General features: G+C 38.4%; 1 protein-coding gene across 14 annotated transcripts in view; it reads right to left on the reverse strand.

Annotated features, from left to right (window-relative positions):
* Positions 1 to 12,157, reverse strand: part of MANBA (mannosidase beta) — a 75,485-nt gene that overhangs the window by 17,734 nt on the left and 45,594 nt on the right. For all 14 annotated transcript variants that reach the window (XM_054203823.1, XM_054203827.1, XM_054203831.1 and 11 more), the window contains 4 exons: positions 9,343 to 9,561; positions 7,875 to 8,039; positions 6,924 to 7,068; positions 634 to 776 (listed from right to left, as the gene is read on the reverse strand). In XM_054203823.1, the coding sequence (XP_054059798.1) occupies positions 634 to 776; positions 6,924 to 7,068; positions 7,875 to 8,039; positions 9,343 to 9,561 (672 nt within the window). The remainder of the gene's footprint in view (positions 1 to 633; positions 777 to 6,923; positions 7,069 to 7,874; positions 8,040 to 9,342; positions 9,562 to 12,157) is intronic.

Below are 12,157 nucleotides of genomic sequence, written 5' to 3' on the forward strand. Positions count from 1 at the left end.
TGATGTAACCCAACTGGGTAATCTAGAGCTTCTGCACAATCACCATTAAATAGAAGCAAGCTACACCATCTTAAAAGGGATTATGGAAGTTATATTAATACAGTAAAATACATTCCCAGAGATCACACATGCATTATGAATGCACCTTTATGTTAAAAAAAAGAAAAAACCACACACAAAAAAAAAACCCCAACAACAAAACACATAACCCCAAGGCATAATTTGGAAGACAGGCACTTAATGAGAATTACAGCATTCTCTCTCTTCATAAATTTTAGATTATTTTTTTACCTAAACAAGGGTTTGCAGTTAGGAACGGATCTTAACTCCTTTCAAATTTTTATGTTCCAAATTTTCTTGAAGTGCGAAATATATTATTCATCACAACTACCCTACTGCCAATGCTTCTCTGATATTATTAGAAAATATGAATTTAAGCTTGTTACAATAACTCAGACCAGAAATAAACTACAATAAAGGACAGTTTCCCCCAAGAAGATTAAAGACAAGATTTGCACCTCATTGCGGTTGAGCATGGACTTGCTGAAGCTTGTCTATACAAAGATACGCTCATTTCAGCCTCTCACATTTTTGTGGGAGGGATACAAGAGTGGCAAGACAGGTGTCACTTACCCTCAAAGTCAGCTTGTGGTCCACATGAAAATCTGAGACACCGTAAATATACAACACACCTTTGTCTTCATAGGCCACAGGCAGCAGTGGTGCAAAGAAGTTCTGGGCAAAGTAATGAAGCAGTTTCCACTTACCACCATACTCTGAAAAGGATTAAAAGGAAAAAAAGATTCAGATTGAATCCAACATTGCCTGGACACATAATCCCTCCTTGGTCTCTCTGATCCTGCTATGGCAATACAATTTCCCCCTCCACCTTTTTTCACCTCTATCAAGCGCAGAGAATGACTGAAGTTACTCTTGTCGCCTTCCAGATAAGGGTCTGCTCTGGAAGGGATCTGATGCTCTTTCAAGCTTTTCTTTGAGCTTCATCAAAAGGTTACATTTGTAAGTGTTGGTCCTATCATTGGTATGCTGTTATTCAGTTTAAGAAAGCCTTAAACACAGTGACATTAAGAAAATTGACCCAGCGTACCACACGTTAAGCAAGGGGCCGGAGTATCTATGTTGTTGAGAATCCAGACAAACATGCTGGCATTGTCACCAACTACTACCACTGCGAAGAGACAATACAGTCTGACTTTCCGTGCTTATACAAAGTGCTCTCTTACCCTTTTTCAGTCCTCCTCTTTCAGTTCTTCCTTAGATGAACATAAGTAGCAGTGAAGACAAAAAAACCCCCAAGTTCTCAAAGCAAAGACAGCTCTGAGTTAGGCAAAATGAATTTGCCAAGATCTAGACAACACTTACTTTATGGGAGTCAGTAAACATGATGTAGACATGTGCCAATCAGTTTGCTTTGCCTCTTTAATGGAAAGCAGTACCTCATTACTTTTAATACTTTGAAAGTCTGCCATTAACAAACCGGAAAAGCCATCAAATGTTGTGTCACAGAATAGTTTGGGTTGGAAAGCAACCTTTAAAGGTCATCTAGTTCAACCCCCCTGCAATGAGCAGGGACATCTTCAATTAGATCAGATTGCTCAGAGCCCCGTCCAACCTGACCTAAAGTGTTACTAGAGATGGGGCATCTACCACCTCCCTGGGCAACCTGTGCCAGTGTTTCACCAACCTCATCGTAAAAAATTTCTTCCTTATATTTAGTCTAAATATCTCTTAGTTTAAAACCATTACCCTTTGGTCCTATCACAACCAGCCCTGCTAAAAACTTTGTCCTCATCTTTCCTGTAGGCCCCCTTTAAAGTACTAAAAGGCAACTATAAGGTCTCCCTGGAGCCTTCTCTTCTCCAGGATGAACAACCCCAACTCTCTCAGCCTGTCCTCATAGGAGAGGTGCTCCAGCCCTTGGATCATCTTCGTGGCCCTCCTCTGGACCCACTCCAACAGGTCCATGTCTTTCCTGTGCTGAGGGCACAGAGCTGGACACAGTACTCCAGGTGGGGTCTCATGAGAGCAGAGTAGAGGATTAGATAGTGGTTTCATTTTTGTTTCTGGCTCTTTGTTTTGTACAACAGGTTTAAAGTCCATGGATTGTTTCCAGTAACATCTTTTTGTTGTAACTAATTACCTGTCTGTGTTTTGGTGCTTGTACAAAGCTCTTAGCTCTTTCAAACGTCTCATAATTAAGGACTTCATCCACAGTGATGTAGTCTTTAAAGGGTGTTTTTGTGGCTTTCACTGGCAGACCTGAGCATGTTCTGCCTGCACTCCACATAGACATGAATGAACTTTGTGGACAGCAAAGTGTTTTAGCTCCAGCTTAGCATCTTGCACATCACCTTGTTTTGTTGGAGGACAGACAAGAAAAGCTCATATCTGCTGGAAAAACCATACAAAATTCAACTGTGCTATGAGATCAGACTGTTGTCAACAAAACACTACTGGCATGCAAGTTAATAGCACTGAAGCAAACTGAAGAGATGAAGTCTGAACAAAAACTTCAGGAGAGGCTGCTGAGTTTCTTCAGAACAGACAGGCTGTTGATAAACTGATGAACACAGCATTTTGGTGTTGTTCAGTATATGAACAACGCTATGTTCTTGCATTCCAAGGACAATTCCTGGCAGAAAACATTGGTGGTCTAAAGGACAATTCTGCCCAAACCAGGGAGTGCTAAAAAATTACTTTTCAGGGTCGTGAAACGTGAGAAGAGATTTGGATTGGGGATGGATTATCTGAAATAGAGGAAACTGTGGGACAGCATCTGATCTGAAAAATAAAAGCATTGGGCCTTGTACGTGAAATGGGCCTGCACCTAACCTCAGGCTTTGGGAGGGGCTGGACTCTCTGAAGCCTTCAGGACTGCCACAAGACTCTCAGGAATTTCAATTGTCACTGCAGGACTCAGACAGAGCCCACCACAAGCTCAGACAAGTTACCCAGCATGGGCTGGGGTTTCAGTGCCTGCTGACTTGAATTTTTTCCTCAGCTTAATTTACATGATGAAAATATAGGCTTCAACTATCTTAAATATGAAAATTAATAGTGCAATTGAAGTAGAGCCATTTTTGCCACTTAGCGTAATATAAAATCCCATTTCTCTTCAAATGGGCCCTACCCTCAAAGTTCTGCTGTGCCTTGATTTCCAACTGGTTTACATAACCCCGTTGCAGTGGTTACTGGAGGGAAAGAGAGAAAGTTTGCTACCTAAGCAGCAGATACACAGATCCTCAAGAAACCTGAACAAGGGAGAAAACAACTCAGACTGAACTTGGTATTACACTTCTGCAGGGAAAAACAAACAAACAAACAAATGCCCAACCAACAAACAAAAGCAAACAAACCACACACTTAGAAGTTTGTACCATTTCAGAACTCATCTTAGGGCTCAACTACTACAGCTATTGTTTTGGGATGTTTGAAAACACTGCTAATCTTTGATCCAAGGTAAGCAGACAATTTTTCCAGCAACAAGATCTTGACAATACAATTGTCAAAAGTAACTTCAGACAGCACAGAAAACTGAAGTTCAATGGTAAAAAAAAAAAAAAAAGCCACATTCTTCAGCTCCTCTGTTGTCTTGATTTCCTTAAGACCAGAGTCACATTTCTTGATTTAAAAATAGCCAAGTTGCATATAAAATACTCCCCCTGCCCCAAAAATGGATGCAAGAAATCTGTAGATCGGGTAGCTATCATGAGAGATCTCTGGGCTTAAACTTTCCTGTTACAGACATGCAAGCCCAAAGGCAACAGTCAAAAGTTATTCAAAACAGCCATAGTGTGGTTTTCTCCTCCTCCCCCCACATTTAAATGAACTGTTAAGGAAATCCAATTTTTAAATTTTTAATTCTTAAAGAAAACCCCAATTTTTTTCCTGTTAATAACATGGGGTCTGCACTCTCTGCGGCATGAAACTTCAAAACAGGAAACTAAAATTAGTTTTGTAATGAGACCCCAGTACCCTTTTTTCTGACTCTTCCCTGAAGCCTTCCACACTGATAGCAGGAGGGAGAACAAACAGTTCTCCCTGGAACAGATTTTAAATTAATCACTTCACACCATTAAAGGCAACCTGAGAAACATGCTGCTAGTCCTTCCTCACCTCTGTCTCACGAATTTAGATCTATTATACTCCATAATAGCCTGTGGTTTCAGCTCGCTAGGGGCTCTAAATATTGAACCTGCAATAAAAGCTGGTTATCTGTTCAAGGGAATCTCATGACAACCGAGTTGGGTACCTCAAGGTGACACTTGTGTGGGAGCGAGGTAATTTCCCACGTGCATCACCGCACTCTTCACCAAAATACACTGCACAGATGCTAAAACGTTCAACATGGCACAACCAGCTCCACAACTAGGTGCTAGCGAGCAAAACCCATTTGCGGTAAAAACTGTTTAGTTCTGAACTGAAGGAAGACATTCAGGAATGCTGTGTTGTATTTTCATTCAATCCCAAGCAAACACCTTAAAGGTAAGTTAAAAGGAGAAATACTTGCTACTTTCTTCCCTCCCCACTTCATGAGGAAACACTTCCACATTGTACGGGAAATTATGTAAGCCCCTCCATGGCTCCCTGAAATAACAGATTTAAATGAGAAGCACTCATTGGTGGTACTACTGTGCCATCTAACAAGATGCAGAAACGTGTTTTTGAAGTGCAAATAAAACTAATTTCTCTGAAGTTTTGCATAATTTCAGCCATTAGCATTTCAAAAATCCCTCTACCACGCTGCCTAATTAAATGAATATTAAACCTTTCCTCATTCCACTGAGGGACAGAACAAAACAAAGGGACAGCTGTATCTCTGCTGAGCTTCTTTTCTGTAAACTAATTTCAACAACATATGAATAATTCAAGTATTTGATATATTTTCTACAATGACGTCAGCTCTGTACTTAGAAAGACATTTATATGGTCTCCACAATCACTTCATCTATCAATACACCTGTCTTCACAAAGAGACATTTTTCCAAGCATCTTTTTCTCGAGGCACTTAAAGCCTAGGAGCATCAGCTATTGCTAGAATCATAAAAATGAACATTGGGATATTCCATTTCCTAATACAAGTCTAGAAAGTCCAGAAAGATGAGCATTATAGTTGGACCACTGCCTTAACATTTAAATAAAACAGCTTGTTTCTTCTGCTGGTTTGTTTTTCTTTGTTGGTTGCAGTTACTTTGCTTGGTTGAATAAAGCTGGGGGGTGGAAGGTGGGAAGAGCAAAAATAAAAAGGAAGAGGGATAAACATATCCCACAGAAAAAGGGGGAAGATGAGGTATGCTGATTTTTTTAGGCCAAATGGCATTTTGTTCTAAGGACAGATCAAGAACTTCACACTAACTCTTAGCTTTTTCTAGTTTACTCATATCTCTTCACACATTAAGTTCTTAAAGAAAGATTTTCAAAAACAGAATATATGAGAAATAAGTAAAACTGAAAGAGAATCTACCCAAGTCCTATAGAGCTGCCATAGAACAGCTTCTCCATTTCAAAATGACTTCTAGCAAAAATGTTTGGAACACGAAGCACAGTCACTTTCCTCATACCACACATTCCTCCCCTATTTCTTACTGCCTAAGTGACTTATCTCTTTATATGTCTGATTACTCCATTTTTGTGTTCTAAAAGAAAAAAAAATATATATATATATAAGGAGATATCATGTGCATAAACAGCGTACTAGCAGAATATTTAGTCACAAAGAGTGATTCACCTCACCTGACACTAAGTTAGACACCAAATCTCAGGGATTCATCTTATCCTATAAGGAGCTTCTCAGAAGCTATGCTGGGCAAGAGGTGTCATATGAAGTTCTATGAAAATCAATTCAGTGTGCAGAAGATAATTCATCCCACTTACTAGACAGCTAAGGACACAATGAATCACACTCGAGATGACCATCTCTCCCCAACTGACTACAGAAGAAATCTAGATGGCTTGCCTTTACAGACTAAATCTCATCCTGCTCAGAACAGGATCACGGTTTTGTAGGGTTTTTTTGACAGTGCACTACTACCTAACTGAAGGCAGTGGTTTTGATCATTTTACCATGGCGGGGGGGTGGTGCAGGGGCAATAAAATCAACCAAATTTGCTGGGATTATGGAAGGTATAATTATACATGGGTGCTTCCTCTTACCCTCCTATCCCACTAGCACCCTCTCTGTCCATTTTCACCCGGGGTGGCTTAGGTACATTTATGCATCTGTACAGTTGAGCCAATAAATATAATCAGGAATTGCTAGGGCAGGAACATAATTTCTTAGAAGTTTCCAATTTTAAAAGAATTAAACTTGCAAAAAATGCGTGATTTCTCTGGAAAAACCAGGGCGACTATCACACGCAGTTTCAGGAAGACCCAGCTCTAAATAAGAGAAGCAAGGGTAAATGAAAGTTTACCTCACAAAGGGGGTTGTGCCCTCAAACCTTAAACATGGATGCTTCCTAATAGGCAGCTTATATTTTTTTGTATATAAAATATAATGTCAATTATATTTTTTCCTTGGGAGAAATGAGAATACTGCTTAAATGAAAAAAAAAAAATATTTTTAAGAAATTAGGAGTTACATACGACTTTAACATCTCTGAACTAAAGCTTGCTAAAACAAGGGTAAGAGTTGGCGGCTGCTACATCTGAACTTAAAACACCAAAACTTCCATAGGAAAGGAATTGCTTTGTTCTTTACCCTCTTCCACTTCCACAGACTATCAGGATGATCCTGAAAAACACTTTTTTGGAAAGCATTTCTAAAGGACGGACAGAAACATTTTCAAAGTTTGCAAAGGTGCCCAAGAGAGGAAGCAGAGCCTTACTTCTTACTCTGATACTTCAAAACAAAACAAGATGGATAGATGGATAGCTTTTTACCAGACTGTCACAGAACTTACCCAAGGAAGCCCACGAAGGTGCCTGCCAAATGTCATTGAGTTGCCAGTACAGAGCTCCCATTGTGTGTCCTTCTCCCTTGATTATTTCACTTTGACTAAAGCGATAGAATTCAGTCTCTGTCTTTATACACTGAGCCTGCATCACCTTGGTCAACAAACACATAAAAAAAATATTTGTTGCTGTACTGCATTTTGTATTTTACTTTACTTTCAAAGCGTGTGTATGTATATATTAACATACAACACAGACTTCACATCAATGGCACATAACTTTAACGTCACTTAATGTCATTAAAAAGTCGTATAGAAATCATGAAGAAAGAAACAAACATGAGGTAAACTACTACCAATGAAGAACAACATATAATCTACTGATTTTAAAAAAACAAACAAAAAAAAAGACACAGAAAAACCAAACTCAAAATAGTTTATCTAAAATATCAATATCTGAACAAAATGAAAGCTACTAATAATCTCGTTCAAAGACAACTTGATTCTCTAGAAACAATCTTTTTTCAAAAGCTCGTGTATTCCTTGTGGCAAAAAAACAAAGCAGTAAGCCTACAGAGGCCACCCGAAGAACAAAACACATCCACCTTGGAACAGGGAGTAATGGTGTAGTACTAGTAATAATTGTGTACCAAGGAAGGCCAGCACAGCTGGGGACAGGGACCAAGGTAGTACGCACAACCAGACTTTCTCCCAGTTGAGCCAGTTTCTGGGAAATTCCCTGAGAAGTATTCCAGCCCTTCTATGATGAAAATTGGAGTCTCTCTCCACTAAACATGAGACAAGCTAGTTCCAAATGAAACTGGACTCTCCAATGCTTCAATGCAGAAACATTCTGTATGACTGAACAATACCTAGCAGGATAGGCCCAGTTTAAGCCACTGGCAGTATTTAATGGAATGCATGTTAACAGCTACTTTATATCGAAGACATCGCTGTTACCTGAGTGAGGTAAATCATATCTTTGAACTTCTTTATGGGGTCTGTGGTCTGGGGAAGCTTGAAATGATGCCCAATCTGTTGGAACATCTGATCATTGCCATTTTCATGGTGTTGTCGATGGAGAGAAAAATTGCTGGTATAGGACCAGTCCTCAGTGGAGGAAACCTTTTAAAAACCACAAAAGTAAGAGATCAGAATGAAAAGGCAAAATGCGCATTTAATGACTGACAGGATATTCAGGAAAGGATATCCATTACAGCCTGCTGACATCATCCAAAACCTTTAAAATTGGTAGTATATTTCTGTACAGCCTCATGCAGTCATGCAAGGATTTTGAATCAGTAACACCCTTTGCTTATACTCCTTGTACAAATAAATGAAAACAGACATTGCTGTTGAACCCAGGCGAGCGACTTTTGGCTCAGGGACATTTAACTTTTTTGTCCTAAGGTTCAGTTTGGCCAAGGGACCTCAGAGGTTTGCTTGTATTCATAGCAAATCAGAAACAACCCAGATTAAGATGGAAGAACGTGCTCTAATCAATCACATTTAGGCATAAGTTACAGAAGTTACTATGGCTATAAATTCTAATAATGTGTACATTTTCAAAACCTGCCTCTGAAAACAAATGATCATGAAACAGGGTTTTTTCAGCTAAGGATAACAATGCAGCATGGCTCATGCAGTTATTATTGTCAAGCCTTCATTGTAATTACAATCTCTATAAAATCTTTTTATTTAAATTTGTTCCTTTTTAGGCTGGACTGAATAATTTTCATTGTTATTAATATGGATGAATGTACTGATTATGTCTCAGATAATATACTTTGCCCAACAAATTGAAAGGAACATTCTGAACTCCTTTTAGTTGCATGCATGAGTATCAACATGATATTCATCTCTCTGAACAAATGGAAAAACAGCATGATGTGTCTCTGTTCCAACTGGATAAATAAGATAAAATATGCAATAGCTATATTTAACAGGAGACAAAAGTCAAATCCTCCTATAGGCAATACATAAAGAAACAAATTACTTAAGTAAAGAAATCGGTAAAAATGATAAAAATCAATACATTTTAGAATTCAGCACCATTCGGCATTTGTCATGTTTCTTCTGTTTCTAAATGAACACATATCCTTAGACACAGCAAAAAGAAACAGATGTTAGGCAATCATTACTAAGCTATATATTAAATAGAATTTATATTAAAATTAATAGTCTCTCATCTAAACTTGGTTCCTCTTGCAACCTCAAGGCAAACATATTGAGCACAGAGGAGGGAAACAGTCCAATTTTATCCCCTCCCTCCACAGCAGCACACAGCTCTATCCCCCCTGGGTCATACCACACCCAACAATCCATTATCCCAACTACAGTTCAGGTGCTGTAGTTGGTTGTGATGACACTCATTGCCCTCATTAAATCAGAGCAGAGGGGACAGTAACGTTTGGAAGCCCAGCCTTACCTTTTTGATTGTACTGAAGGAAGGCCAGGATTGAAATCCATATTCTGAAGCAAAACGAGTTTTAGGATACACTGTCCAGTTCCAGCAGTCACTGCTGTAGTCATAAAAGTGAGTGTCACCATAATGGGTATCATAAGGATTCTGGGAGACCCAACCTTCTTTAACTGACTCCAAGCCATTGGTAGGACTGGATGCAATAAAAGGACGACTTCTGTCTTCCTAGGATTTAAAAACAACAACACAAAAACACAACCTCCTCGCAAAGTGATTGGCTTTTATCATCTGAATGCATAGACCACATTTCGAAAAGAGGCGGGCAGGGAGAACGTGCCTTTTCCAGATTTCTGAGTCACCACCTACAAAACATTCCCCTTTCTGTCCTGACATTCATCATCTTTACTTCCTTAATTAGCTTCTTATTTATGTTTTTGGAGGACAGCTGGGCATGATATTGCTTGTTCTGCTGTTCTAAGGGATTCTCTCCTGCCATCAAAAGATTTTCTAACTTTATATGCTTCTAAATTCTTAATGAAAGCTATTTAAAGTATGCCTTGTGAAAAATAAACTCAAGGAACATTAATAATTGAGTACTGTGACTTCTTTACGGAAAATCATTACTTTTGCAGTGTTTTTGCAGGAACAAGGCCACGATTTTCCCCTTCCTTATTAAGTAGTCACCTAAATTTAGTCCTAACAAAGCCAAGGTATTCTGCTACTAATGCTTGCATGGTAGCATTACAGATTATTGTCATTTTGGCTGGCTCTGCATTTTAAGATAGATGAGGCTGTAAGAACGGTTACATTTCAAATTGTTCAGAGATGCCTTTATTTATAGCCTCAGTAGATTTAGTATACTAAATCTTTTAGTAGTACCCTACAAAGTACTGAAGGAATCCTTTTGCAAGTATAATTAATTTAGCACCCTACTCGTAGTAGGATAGAGACCTGAGTTAGTTACCAGTCACAAGTTATAGCAATTGGCTCCAATACAGCAAAGCACTTAGACATGTGCTTCGTTTTAAGAAATAGTCCTGTTCCCCTGTCTTCTTTTTTTTTTTTTTTTGACAGGAGTCATTAATAATTGACTGAAACAATTCACTACAGGATATCCTCAATCTTAGAAGTCTTTTTAAGTTATACAGTCCATTACTGCTAATCATTACAGGTTTCGTCAGCTGCTTTATATTACACAGGACCTGAAATTATTTCACTGTACGCTTCCTTCTGGTGCTCAAAATAGTTATTCTATGGGTTTAAAATAAAAGAGGGTCCATCCTGAACACCAACGCTGCACAAGTGACTTGTAACTAAAAAACAGTATCAAGCTGGAACAGCTCACCTTACCGCACGTGTACTGGCCATCCAACTCACATAGCTAACACAGAACACCACAGTGTACTTTTACAAGCAACTCAGTTCCAAAACAAACCTGACTGAAATACAGAAATCTAGAATCAAGATGTTAAGTAGGAATATAAGACCCCATTACCATTTAGAATGCACAACTGCCCTCAAGCCCTTTTCAGCAGGTTCTTTCAAACCTGGCCTCATTTTTATTGTTTCCTCCTATCTCATCTTCTCCAGTAAAAAGGCATTCTTATTCTGAATTCTCAAAGTACAACTACTCTGACAATGCCAGTAGCCTCCAATAACAAGCAATAATATTGCTGTCACCTACATACTGAGTGCCTGTCTTAGCAAAGGGAAACTTCAGGTCATAAGCTTCATAATATGAAATGTATCTCATCCTGAAAAGCACAGAGATGAGACTACAATTATCATACCCTGAAGTCAATAAGATCATGCTGTACAAGAGATAACCGGGTAGAAAAAGGCCACTAGCAATTTTAGGTTAACAAAAACCCCATACTCTAGTTGAAGAGGAAAGTTCTGACTGGACAAAATTCTTGCAACATTTTGTCTCTTACCTAACAGGGGAGTTAAGAATACTTACCTGTGGTTCACACAATTGTTTGTTAATCCCTATACGGTTATGCGACATCAATTTGAGACTTTTAAATCAATTTCACTCTACCTACACACATAAAAGTTAGTTAAAAGCAGATTCCATTAAATAATGAAGAACTGCAATACCTCTAGTAGAAGAAATAAAACTACAAAAGCTGCACAAAATGGGTAGTGCCAAATCACAGTAGATTTCATCACAAATTCCAGGTGCTTCTGGTCTGCATGCTCACAGTTTAAGTCTTATCTTAAAATATTGTATTTTGTGTTCACATACTGTAAAATACCATTAGTCTGTTTTTCAAAAAGACACAATATAACGACTAGACATCATGAGGACAAGTTTTAGCATAGCTTTTGTTTAACCTGTCTAAGCCAAAAATCTCATGTCAAATATTGGACGAGCACAGTGAAGAAATAAAACCTTTATGAATTTCTTCAACTGCTACTAAAAGGCCTGATGGTTGTTAAATTCTTCTTAAGAGTATCCTTCAACAAAATGAGGTTAAAGGAAATCTGATCATCTAGATTAATTAATTAATGGGCAAGTTGATTTTTGTCCACTGGAAGCGAAGGCATTTGTGGAGGTATTAAAAATAGGAAGGAAAAAAGAAACAAGATCCACTACATTTTCAGATCTTCAAAGGAAGACACATCACAAGGTGTTAAAGACATAAGTAATTTTTTGGTTTTACTTTGAGGATAACCCTTGAGTTTAGAGAGTAATTTACAAGAGCTTGGAAAGTGCATTTCCTCAGTAATGTGCTGGTTTTTCACTTCCCAAAAGGATTTCAAAACAAAACACAAAAAAAAGAAACCCCAGGTTGTTCAAATTGCAAACATTAAAAAC

This window comes from Rissa tridactyla, chromosome 5 (assembly GCF_028500815.1).
Source record: "Rissa tridactyla isolate bRisTri1 chromosome 5, bRisTri1.patW.cur.20221130, whole genome shotgun sequence".
NCBI classification, from domain to species: domain Eukaryota; kingdom Metazoa; phylum Chordata; class Aves; order Charadriiformes; family Laridae; genus Rissa; species Rissa tridactyla.